The 12,366-nt window shown below is 52.4% G+C and overlaps 3 protein-coding genes across 3 annotated transcripts; 1 reads left to right on the forward strand and 2 right to left on the reverse strand.

Moving 5' to 3' along the window:
- Positions 1–450: 450 nt before the first annotated feature.
- K460DRAFT_420688 (DEAD-domain-containing protein) lies at positions 451–3,077 on the reverse strand. The gene is made up of 2 exons (XM_040938094.1): positions 2,913–3,077; positions 451–2,853 (listed from the first exon to the last, which is right to left on the reverse strand). The coding sequence occupies exons 1-2, from the start codon at positions 3,033–3,035 to the stop codon at positions 550–552; spliced, it is 2,427 nt and encodes an 808-aa protein (XP_040783391.1). The 5' UTR covers positions 3,036–3,077; the 3' UTR covers positions 451–549.
- Positions 3,078–3,381: 304 nt separating this feature from the next.
- K460DRAFT_359386 (DNAJ domain-containing protein) lies at positions 3,382–4,134 on the forward strand (the record flags this gene model as incomplete). The annotated part of the gene is made up of 3 exons (XM_040932189.1): positions 3,382–3,435; positions 3,485–3,500; positions 3,563–4,134. 3 exons carry the CDS (start codon positions 3,382–3,384, stop codon positions 4,132–4,134), a joined length of 642 nt encoding a protein of 213 aa, XP_040783392.1.
- A 1,516-nt stretch (positions 4,135–5,650) lies between these two features.
- K460DRAFT_294642 (uncharacterized protein) lies at positions 5,651–7,714 on the reverse strand (the record flags this gene model as incomplete). Its single annotated transcript, XM_040929506.1, has 2 exons — positions 5,651–6,973; positions 7,049–7,714. The coding sequence occupies 2 exons, from the start codon at positions 7,712–7,714 to the stop codon at positions 5,651–5,653; spliced, it is 1,989 nt and encodes a 662-aa protein (XP_040783393.1).
- Positions 7,715–12,366: the final 4,652 nt, after the last annotated feature.

Genomic DNA, 12,366 nt, shown 5'->3' on the forward strand with positions numbered 1-12,366 from the left:
AACGACCCAAACGCAGCGCTGCGCCTTAGACCACTCGGCCATTAATATAACCTACTATGAATGATAATTAACTAATGCCCCAAAATACACGCTTAGTCTAACGCCGTTTACGCATCACGAAACTAGAATTGAGATACTGCTAACAAAGTACGGTACTATGTTAAGAAGCCTACAGAGTCTAAATGCTAAGCTCGCATCCCCGATTTCTAGAAGGCAAATCAGACCTCTAGTGGCAGACTATTCCGGCCTGCTGTTAGAGTAAGAATGGCATAGATACGATTTGGCGTTTAGAAACTCCGTAGGTAGGAGGCCAAGGGCTAGCAAGATCCACGAGATATTGCTCAGATAGCTTTACCTGTCGATTTCGCTTCCGTTCAGAGCTGGTATTGTGCCCAATGCAACTTGAATACACAACATTGCGCGACGAGAAGCAGAGCATTGTGAGAACTACGTGACCGAATCTTAACATCAATAGGAATATAATGTAGCATTGTGTGTGCTTCCCAACTATTATTCATCAGCTGAACCCTCCCGAGCCCCTCACTCAAACTATCCCAGCAACCCTGCGGCCAGTGCCTCCATATCCTCCAGCGTCTCTGGCTCTTCCACCACGTGCTTGGTCTTCTTCTTCTTCTTTTTAATCTTCTCTTCGTCTTCAGAATCTGACTCGAACCACTTCTTCTCCCTCTTCTTCTGCTTCTTCGGTTGCTCATCTGCCTCATCCTCATCGCTAAACTCCGCATCTGCCCTGAAGTTCGCCAATAGATCTTCTCCAGCATCCTCAACTTCGACACCCTGCTCGGCATTTTCGGTCTTCTCATTTCGCTCACGCTCCTTTCTCTTCTGCAACTTTTCCTTTCTCTTCGCCTTTGCAGCAGCTTTGTCCTCCACATCGGCCTCTTGCACAACCTCTCTGGCAGCATCGATAAACTTTTGCCGCTGCTCTTCAGGTAATCCCTTAGCCTTGAACTGCGCCTCATTTTCGAGCTCGTAGACTTCGTGCGGATTGCCATCATCATCGTAGATGAGCTTCTTGCCTTTGTCCATAAATGCGAGAAGTTTCTTCTTGGATGTCAAGAGTTTCTCACGGCGGTTGCTGTCGATAACGATGGGCTGTGAGGCGCCTGCTAAGTGTACGATGCGACCGCCTGGTGTGGTTGAAGTATCATCATCAACACCGAAATCTTCATCCTCGTCATCGGCAAGTATTCTTCGTTTGACGGCCATGAAGTCGTCGTCAGCGCCGTCGTTAGCAGTAGCCTCCCCGGTGAACTCGTTAGCAGGTGAAGCAGCATCTCCCGAGCCATCCTTGACCAGCTTCTTGTAGTGGTCGGCCAAGACGTCCTGGTTTTGCCTCTCAAACATGCGGTCATACTTTGTCCGCACTTGCTTCGTCTTCTTTGTGGTCTCTTCCTCAGCTTCAGATGAGTCAGATACCTCGATTGTTTGTCTCGAGGCTTGTTTCTTCTGTTTGCTGTCATCGCCTTTCATGAACTTGATCCTTGGCGTTCCTGGTAGACCTAGGCTCGTCGCGTATGCTTCCAAGTCATACTCTTTGAGCTTGAAGACCTCCTTATCCTTTTGGAGGTAGATCGATTTGACGTGGGTTACAAACGCCTTCTGACCGAGATACTTCAAGGCGGGATCTTGGAAGCACATGTTTTGCAGCTGCTCCCTGATCGATTGGCGCTTCTTTTGTCGGACGTTGATAGCCTCAACGGGTACCTTCTTGGCTTCGAGTCGCTTCAGCATACCTTCCTCTTCACTTGGTGCTAGAAACAAGACGCCTCGTCCTTCTCTGTTATACCGTGCAGTTCTACCAACTCGGTGAATATAGGTATCGACATCATCTGGGCAATCAACCTGGATAACAAAGTCCACAGCTGGGAAATCCAGACCGCGGGCTGCGACATCTGTGGCAAAGAGACATGAGTGTTTCGCCGAAGAGAACTTCGCCGTCGTGTCTAAACGAGCGCCCTGTTTCTGGCGCCCATGGATGTGGAGTAATGGTATGCCAGGCTGCATATGGCGGAAGGATTCGTAGACGAACCGGACAGTTTTAGCAGATGAGAAGAAGCAGAGGATCTTTGACTTCTTGCTCGCTTGTATGAAGCTCCATAGGGTATCCAGTTTTTCCTCGATAGGACAAACGATGTAGTTCTGCGTAAGTCCTTTCGGAGTCGCGCTCTTATCCTCAGCATGCACAGACACGTATTCGGGATCCTGAAGACTCAAGCGCGCCAGATCGGAGACTTTTCTCGATTGCGTCGCAGAGAATAGAAGGGTTTGTCGTTCCTTGGGTAAATATTCGACGATGGCATCAACATCTCGCTGGAAGCCCATATCGAGAATTCGGTCCGCCTCATCTAGCACCAGCATCTTCAGATCGTCTACACTGAATGCTGCGGTCTGCGACAAATGTTGCAGCATTCTACCTGGCGTTGCGACCAGTATGTTCATTTTCGTTAAAGCTTGTCGCTCATCTTCTAAGCTCTTGCCTCCGATCAAGAGACCAGCTGCAAACATATGCCCATGTTTTCCAATTTTGCGTAGGACATCGAATATTTGGATCGCTAGCTCTCGAGTCGGCGATAGAATCAGTGCGCCTAATCCTGCGTCGGGACCGATGTGTTGCAAGCGATACAAGTTTTCCAACACGGGTATAATGAACGAAAGCGTCTTCCCGCTGCCGGTCTTTGCTGCGCCGAGTATATCGTGGCCTTGTAGCGCGAGAGGAATGGCTTTGCTTTGAATATCGGTCATGACGGCGAAATGGGAGGATTTGAGGCCTTGTTTCGTGGGGTCGGAGAGGGGGAGGTCGGTGAAGTCTTTGTAGGAGCCATTCTTGGGGTTCTGTGAGGTTTGTTAGACTTTGCATACTCAGATGAGAAGAACAACAGTGGTGAACTCACAAGGTCTTTGACTGCCTGCTCCAGCTTCTCGACATCAACGTCGTCTCGCTTCCTCTTCTGTACATTCTCTCGTTTCTTGACCTTAGTAGGTCGCGTGTGACCAGTGATACCAGGTGCAACCATCTCAGCGCATTGTCGAGTCCTCGTGGGATATTGGTGTTGAGGACGGTCGCATCCAGAGAAACTTTTTGGTGGAGCAGGGGTGGCCGTGCAAATGTGGCGCTTACAGGGTTCATTAGCGCGGATCGCCGCCTATCGCGAGCTTGGTGCACTGTACTCATCTACTTACTCACCTCACACGCGCGTACGACAAACAATTGCCTCTTAACCTACTCGCAGACCTTCAATTCAAGAAGTCGTAAGCCCGCCGAGTCTTATCGGTAACAAGCCTCGAAGTCATTCCGGCGTAGTTTAGCCATCAACAGATCAATTCGTAGAGCATTCGATATAAGCCGGGTGGAAGATCAAGATGGCAGACGATATCGATGCAGAGCTGACGGCAGCTGGGAAGGAATTTGACAAGGTGAGTGTCGCTGCGAATCAATACTTAAGTTTAGCTAACCACTCCCCAGGACGCGGAAATTGATCGTAAGTCGCAGTCGTAGTCGCAACCTCTGTATCAAACACAAGACAGCATCTGACGTGGACAGGTATACGCAGCGTCTTTAGCCTCAACGCATACGCTGTCCTCGACCTCCAACCGGGCGTCCCGGAATCCGATATCAAGAAAGTCTACCGCGCAAAATCCCTCCTCATCCATCCGGATAAGACGAAAAATCCCCTCGCTCCCGATGCTTTTGATCGCCTTAAAAAAGCCCAGACCGTTCTTCTCGACGAAAAACTACGCGCCGAACTAGACGAGAACATCGCGGACGCGCGCATGCTCCTCATGCGAGAAAAGAAGCTCACGGCCGACGACGAAGAAACTCGTGGTGAAGAGTTCGCAAAGGAGTGGAGAGAGAAAGTCATATGGGTGATACGTGACAATGAGCTAAGGAAACAGCGACAGATGAAGGCGCAGATGCGGGAGGAGGGCAGGGCGCAGAAGAAGGAAGACGAGGAGCTGAAGGAGCGGAAGAGGAAGAGGGAGCACGAGGATGCGTGGGAGAAGACGAGGGATACCCGCATCAATAGCTGGAGGGACTTTCAGCAGGGGAAGAAGCCCGAGCCGACTGGGGAGGGCGCGAAGAAGAAAAAGAAGAAGGTGAAAGCTCTCGGATGAGTGCGAAAAGGTTGCGGACCAGTGCCGCTGCTCCCTGAGCTTTTTCGCACTCTCGAACGGCACAGTGGATAGGTGCTTGAGATTGAAAGCTACCCCAAACCCGTGTATCTTTCTATATTCAGCAAGTACCGAAGGCTCTCAAAGCATTTAGCGTGCGTTGAAACCCACGGCGACATTGAGCTTCCATCGTTCATGGCCGGGAGAGTTCGACTCCATTCTCACCTCTTCAGCATCTCTCGAGCATATCGCACTCGATATCGACTTCTATTCTGGTTTCGGCATGATCTCCAATCTCGCCTCATCCTGTATTCCGCAGCATCTGGTTCGCAGCGTGGTCTTCATTTCCCGTTCAGCTTTCTGGACCATGGGCGTTAAGAAGGAATGGAGGGTTTCAAGTTTCGAAGCTAGGCTGCCAGGTATGGATGCAATCTCCCCAGTGCAGAGCTCGTACCTGCTGAAGAGCTATTTGACTGGAGTTCACGTTCAAGATCATGATATCCAAGGACGTGCATATCGTCTTATTATATGTACAGAGATAGCTACTCTACAAACATTCTAAGAAAAGGGTATATCCACCAACTGAGCCCAAAAAAGGAAACTAGTCTTTCTTCCATCTGTGCTTCCCAATAACTCCCCCTAAATCAAATTTATATAATGCCCTCAAAGAGCTTTTTCGGTCGCGTCTCCGTCTGTTTCGACAGATTTCGCCAAATGAACCTCTACGCAGTACTATCACAGTCTCCCCCAGCCTCCTCGTCACACAAACCAGCAAAACTAAGCGGCCTGAACCCATTTATCTGCAACTTGTGTGCATGCGTAACGTCCCAAGCGAACTCATAACCTGCATCAGCCCTGCATAACAATACGCGATTCTGCTCAAAATTCTCCGATCAGCCAATGAGGTTTGCCGAACCCATCCTCTGCTTTGCACTACGGGTAAATTTGACATGCAGTACATGTCCAAATACCACCGTTCTTTCTCGTGGACTGGCCGACGAAATTACCAAAGTAGGGGACGTCTTGGTAGGTGAAACGCCAGCGCAGGAGCACGGATCGCTCCTTTGCACCCGCACGTACGCCCGTCTTGCTGTACATAAACCGCGAGGAGACGTAGATGTGATGATATAAAAAGGCTTCCTAGTCCGCTGTGAGGTGGACGTGGGAGTTCGCTACACACTGTACTCCTATCGCTAACAAGGAAGCGGAGCCGGAGCCCAAATCGAGGTACTGAACCTAAGATGGTATCGCAATGCTTTAGTGGCGAAGAGAAGAATATTCATGTTGCCATAGCGAATGGCAGCCCCGGATACGGAATGAACGAAAGGCAAGGGATGTATGGGACCGGCCGTTGTGTGACATATGCGACGTTCCGTAGCGACGTGTTTCAGAGGGACAAGGTCCTGCTTGTCGGTAACGTATTAACCAACGTTTGAATCACATACGCGGGGAACCGGGTTTGTGCGGAGTAACTACAAGCTTTGCTAGTCTTCCAAGTCCACACTCTCTTCTCTCTCTCTTACTCCAGCACTTCATGTATATTCAATCGACGGCGTTTGCCAGTTTCAGGCGTCTCGGGTCTTCGCTGTTCGGCGCTTGACGGCGACTCGAGTTGTCGCACACGTTCGTGCTCACGCTGCATAGTGCTTTGGCCGCCAGATTCGAGGAATACGGGAGAACCCAGAGGAGCTGGTCCTATTCGAATTGGCGGGAGATGTAGACCTTCAAGGCGCTCTGGACGATTTAGCTCCCCCACCGACTCAGAGGTAGCAGACGGGTTGCGAGGAGCTGACGCGTATTGAGAAGAATACGCTGCGGGCTGTGAGTGAGGTTGAATTGTCGGAAAGTAAGCTGACTCTGCACCTGCAGTCGGAGAGTAGCCATACGACGAACTGCTACTGTAAGAGTTGGGACTGAACGTCGGAAGCGAGGTGCGAACAGACGCGAAATTGAAATACGGTGAGCTCGGTGCCGAACTCGTCGACGATGGACGTCGAGCTTGATGTGGTGTGAATTGCGATGTTGGCGCCATGACTGGCGCGGACATCGTCTGCGACGTTCGTCTAGGCGTGGGAGGAGCAAGCTGTTGTGTCAGAATAGTAGGGCCGGTGAGCCTTGGTGGTGATCGCACGACCAAGGTGACAAAGTAGAGTGACGTCTTTGCCAGTCGGATCTGGACCTGGAGAGATTGATACTGTCCACTAGGAAGACGAAAGCTCAAAAACATGGGTCTGTCTGTGAAGGCTTGGCTCATGTGGTCGATATCCTGATCTACTACACAGTCCATCACCGCGCGCATCGGATCCTGCCCGACTGGCGTAATAGGGGGCATGTATGTCGGTTCGCGTTCGTCTCGCTCTTCGCGTAGCTCATTACGCAGGCGTTGCAGGCTCTCGTTCTGGCGGGTTTCGAGAAGGTCTCCCAGCTGTTTACCCTTAATGTCTCCCAGAAAGGCAACCAGATCCTGGAACGCCCGATTTGACCTTTGGATTACCAGATCCAAGTCTAGATATGCGACAGGCAATATTTGATCCGCCAAATTCGGCCCTGCAGTATACGGAGAAGTCGACATCCTACCATAGTTGCCGAGACTACTAGGTTGACCTCCGTTGGAAGACTGGTTCATTTGAGCAATGTTGCTTTCCATGACTCGAGATGCGTCGGACGGGGGATGCGGATGCGAAGCTGGAAAGGGAGCCTGGTGAGCGAGCGCTTCTGATGCAGGTAATGCGCCTGAAACCTGGCTAGGTGGTCTTCCTCCTTCCTCCGGTCTCAGAAACTCTCTATCGTCTCGCAGTCGAGGCCTTCCTCTCTTCTTGTGCTGTACGTCTTTACATGTGTCCTGTCACCGTTCAAGTCAGTCTCGTCCAAACGAACGCGTAATTTCTTAAGCTTCTGTCCAGCTTTGTAGACTAACCTGTTTTCCAGAGGCGACGCAACGGCCACATGGACGTTGGACATCACAGCTGAGATGCGCTTTTTTGCAGTTGACGCAAGCTGACGCCACATGCGCTTTGGTTCTCCTTGCTGGCCTGATGGGCCTCCCGGGTAGTGGTGGTGCCATCATCCCACCTTGTTGCCCTATTGGACCTACGTGTCGACCTCCAGCGTAATGGGACACGCCGGCATTTGGATATCCATATCCGTAATTCTGCGGAGGTGGAACACTACCGTACGAAGCATGTTCGACTACACGCCCATGCTGATAGTGAAGTGGTTGTACTCTATGTTGGGGCTCGCCAGGATATAGCGGCCGCTGCTGGAGATTACTTTGGACTGGCAATGCTGACCGGGGATCGAACAGTGATGACGAAGGCGGTGGTAGTGGAAGACCTGCGTCGGATCTTTGGGGTACACTAACTGCTGGAGGGTAGGAAAGGTGTCCGGATTCGATAGTCTGGGCTAGACGGCGAGGAGGGGAATGGGGTTCTGACATGGGAGGTGATGGATAACTCTGCTGTTCAGGCCTGCTAGGACTGAACTTGGGACGATATCTTGCCAGGCCGTCTTGAGGCTCTGCAGCTCGCCCGAACAATGGCGTGGAAAAGAGCGAGGTCGGACGAGGTAAGGCCAGACTCTGCATAGCTTGACCACTGCAGCGCTCAAACGCTGTGTCAGCAGCGGGAGCGCAAGGGTCAGGGAGTACAGCTGGAGCTGTAGACAAATGTGCTACCGGGTAGACTGCGCTCGTGTCTATTGAGCAAGAAGAAGCTCTGTAAGAGGATGTTAGGATGGCAGATGGACAGGCGGGCATGACAATCAAGGTAAGCTAACAGACAAGCGAGGACATGATCAAAATGATGACGAAGGATTGGACATGCAGGAAAGATCGGACAGCAACAAGAAGATGCCGACGAACACCCGCGTGATCTCGATTTCCGAAGAATCTGTAGCATGCATCCACGACAGAGTCCGAAAGCAGGATAAGGTGGAGGGGCAAAGGAGTTGTGTCAAAATACCTTTCGATATTGCCCTCCAATTGGACCTTGGACCTGCAAATCCTCCCAGTGGACCGTCGGAAGGGTACGAGATGTATTCGACCAATGTCGAATGAGGTGCCTTCACTAGAGCTGCAGGTAATGGGGCGAGGGCGGAAGAGAGGCGAGGCGATGGTGTTGTATGTGTGGTGGGAGCCAATGAGCAGCACAAGTCGCGAAAAAGAGCAAAGCAGATTGCTGCCCAGTCGGCGGAGAATGCCCAGTAATAACGACAATTGGTTATGTAGGTTCTGCTCACAGATCTTATGTTACGAATCCCTGTGAAGTCGTGCAGATGACGGGCCACATCCTTGAGACGGGGGCCACGATGAGTTCCGGGCAGGCAACGGGAGCAGGGAAGGATGCCTCTCGGGGACGACATGCTGGCCCTCGTTCGGCTGATGGTTCTTCGACAATTCTGCTAGGCCACTCTCCTGGACGGTCCATGCAGCCGCGGAAGTATGCACGGCTACCAGTGAGTGTGCATGGGTACAGCGGGTTGGCGCTGACTTGGGAGCCCTGTAGGCGGCGAGCCCCCTGCCTTCCGAACCGTCCTGGGCCAGGGCAAAACGATGGCTCGCCCAGAAGCGCGCTAATCCACCACTATCTCGCACCCGCCCCAGCAAGCCATGGATCGAGGCAAAGCATAATGAGTTGGCGCCCTTGCTGCGCAGCTTGCGTTTATATGTGGGCCCGGAAACGCTGGCGCTGCCAAAAGGGAAGGCAAGGCGTCCCTAATACTACTATGCTAGGTGAGCCCTCTGGAAACTCAACGTCGAGGCGGTATATTTCCTAGGCGAGCATGAGCATGAGCATCTGCATCAGGAGCAAAGTGGTGCGAAACGCAAAAACCTGGCTCCTCCAACTGACAGGTCCGCGAATTTGGTCCACTATGGGTCACGCTTGTGGTGTCACTCGCGCGCTTCCGAGTCCTTAGTTCCAACCACTACTTCGGTCATTCACCTCGACGGGTCTCTCTGCACCGACTGACTATTGGAGCATAAACCTTTGCCCGCAATAGCACTACTGGTCCCTGATGGCGAAACCGATCTCCTGTTACGATCGACGCTATCTTGCGGATATGGCTTGACACTGCCACGTCTTCACCAAGAGATCGCCCTCGAGAGTTTGCTCAGAGTCAGATTTACCCTCGGAGCCTGAGACGCGAGGCGTTTATTGACTTCAAAAGCTATAGCGACACGTATTCTGTGCCAAAAGCATGCGTACTCGTGGACGCCTGGTGTGTTTTGCTTTGTCGTAAGAGAACGTGACGCCCGACTACGCCGCACGCGAGGCGCCGGCGCCGTGAAACTGCATAGACATGTGGGTAGTTGATTGCAGACACCACTGGTAGCTACATCTGATGACATCTTCTCCTGTAATTGCTGCCAAGAGGGGTTTGCACGGCTCCGGGGAAAGGCGAGAGGGCAGAAGACAACTTACTGAACACGAGCAATGCCTGCAAAGGGAACAAAACGAAGGACTCGTTGCAGTTGTTGAAATGATGCTGCATGGTATGCAGCAAGTCTACTGGGCAGCCGTCTTTCCAACCGCCCAGGTTTCATGCGCTAGATGTGGCGTCCAATGTACTGCGCAAAGGTAGGCATAGTGCTGTCGTCAAAACAAGCCAGATGTATATTAGCTGTCTGCTATAGGTGTGGGGCGTGGTGCTTTATTGACATGGCCAAACAAAAAACTCCGGTGGGTGATGTCGATCGAAACCCGCCGTCGACGATCTGCCCGAACACTGTCCGAGCATCACCACCGAGATTGCCTTGCACTAATTGGCATGTGCGGCTGATGACGCGGGGCGAAAACATGGGCCGGCGGTGATACGCTTATGCCTGAGATGCTGCAGTGAATAAGGTGGAGAATTATGGATCAAATCAGTTCTTGGACGCCGCACCATGTGTCGTATTCCTCTGAACAAAGGTTGAGAAGTCGATGTTGGCTGGCCAGTAGCGATGCATCGAGAACGCATGGCAATTCTCACCGTCCATGCTTTGCGGCGCTCCCGATACGATACTTATAAGGATCTAAAGACGGAATGGCGGAAAGCTGAGCCGAGCGCCGCAAGATCGATCCCACGGCTAGGCACGAGGAGTGAATAGATTAACGTGGGGCTAAGTATAGCTCAACCAGTACTATACTGTCGTCTATCGCTGGTCACACTATCACTGTCATGACCAGGTTGGAAGTATGCAGTTGTTCTCAGGCTCAGCTGTAACTTGTAGAAGACTTTGCGCAATTGACAACGATCCATACGCTTGTAGGGTCGGTCCATCACCCTGTGTGGCACATGCTATCCGCTATGCTTCTTTGCGGTAAGTAGGCGAGATTCGACCCGCGGGCAGGATTTAGTCGTCCTGCATGAGCGTTTCTTCTTTCATGCTCCGCAGCGGGCCAAGTCATCCGGTCTGGTCATGACTAGTGCTATTGCGGAAGGCAGAAACCGCCATTTGTGAATTGCATCATGCAACCAACTCCGTGTCGCGTATAGGAACTAGGCTAGCATCGGAAGATATTAATCCAACCGGGATGCAACGCGGCAGCCCTTTTGGAGCAGGTATTTAGCCTCTGTGGGTTACGCCCCAAATATGGCGACGGAATATCGACGATAACAGAAGGTATATCGCCTATAGATTGCGCTCATCTCTCATTACGATTTTCCGAAGCTACCGCATGTACAACGAACGGCCTGTCCAGGGATCTGGGATTCTCACCCTACTGTGGCGGACACTACCGCTGTGTCACTCTTGATGTTGCTGCTATTGAGCTCCATGCTATGCACCACCGCTGGAATGTCTGCGAACTGACGGGTATGCACCACCAGCCCTGCATTGCAGGTAGCTCGACTGCATCGTGTGCTTGTTCTGTGAGTCTTCGAATCGCTTGCAAGGATACCAGGTCACGACAGGCTCGCGGATTCAACCGCGGGATCTACGAACCGGTGCCTGGGCCTCTGGACACGTTGTGCCAAAAGTAGTTCAGCCAGGGAGGGGGTTGCGGTATCCTGGCCCTTTTGCTGGGACCCTTGCGCAGGCCCGTCCTGGGTCCATCCTCGATATGCGACTGGGTACGGGCCGAGTAGGCGGCCTTGTTGGGTCTTAACAGCATATCCAGTATTGATATCAGAGCTGACTTTCCTCGTGTGCATCTGACATGCGGCGCAGTCTCTTAGCTCCCTGCAACATGTCGTAAGAGCATGACAGGCGAACCTTGCAGGATTCGGCCAGCTCGCGAGTAGTCTCTTCAGGCCCGCAACGGAACGAGAAATTTCCGTCTGTGAGGTGCTGTGTTGATGTCAAGCCGTTTACCGAGATGGAGGAGTGAGACTACGTTGGCGTCTACACAAGCCCGCTGCCGTAAGCCCTGGGCTACGCCGCTCCAGGAAACCACTCCGCTGTCGTGTCTGCGCCCATGACTGGTTTGGGAGGGAGGATTTTCATTGAAATCCGAACAAATCTCATAGCGAGATTGCCCTTCCGATATGGGCGTATTGGTGATAGCCATTCACCATCAAAAAAAAGCCGTTGTGTGGGACATGTTTGTGGGAAATGGGCTGCGTGACACAACCCCATCCCCGATCAGCGAGCGTACCCAAGGCGATGTTCCCAGTTTGAGCTGCTGCTCGTCGCATGGCCACCAGGCTCGCGTGCAGCAGGTGGCACAGAAGATATTGAGGCGGCTTCTCGAAGGTCAGGTAAGCCGCATGTGCGCATGCAGAAGGATTATTGAAGTCCTTTGGCGCTGGCGCTAGGCAGGGCCTGGCGACTCCCTCAGGCTGGTGAGTTCGGGTAGCGCGGACAATTGTCCGGCTCATAAATCTCCTCGAGAGAATGACGTGCCTGCATGGCCATGCACCAAAGGCCCCCGAACCCTGCTCTGGCTCTAATATCCATGGATGGTGTGGGATGGGTTGCGCCTGTCACTCGATACCCACCATCTGTCCGGCGGTCGCCTGTCAGTGCCAGCGCTACTTGCTAAAAGCCGGAAACTCTATTCCAGCCTCGACCATGTGCGTGCGAGTCCAGGCTGGAAACTTTCTTGCAGCCTTTGTCAATCCTAATCAGAAGCGCAGCCACTCGAACCCAAATGCACGGCCAATACCTCAAAGGGACGCTGTCGTGGCCTGGAATTCTGATTATTGATTTCGATTCTCCTCGACCTGGGGTAGTGATGAGCGAAGCCCACTGTTGAGTCCCCGATATACATGCGCTATCCGACTAGGGCATGTTGGTGGCCTAATCTAGTAAAG

This window comes from Cucurbitaria berberidis (genome assembly GCF_010015615.1).
Source record: "Cucurbitaria berberidis CBS 394.84 unplaced genomic scaffold K460scaffold_6, whole genome shotgun sequence".
In the NCBI taxonomy this organism is placed as follows: Eukaryota; Fungi; Ascomycota; class Dothideomycetes; order Pleosporales; family Cucurbitariaceae; genus Cucurbitaria; species Cucurbitaria berberidis.

Coding starts and splice junctions, on each gene's coding strand:
- K460DRAFT_420688 (XM_040938094.1), bottom strand. CDS start 3,035: ATGGTTGCACCTGGTATCACTGGTCACACGCGACCTACTAAGGTCAAG. Junction 2,854..2,912: donor AGCAGGCAGTCAAAGACCTT/GTGAGTTCACCA, acceptor CAAACCTCACAG/AACCCCAAGAATGGCTCCTA.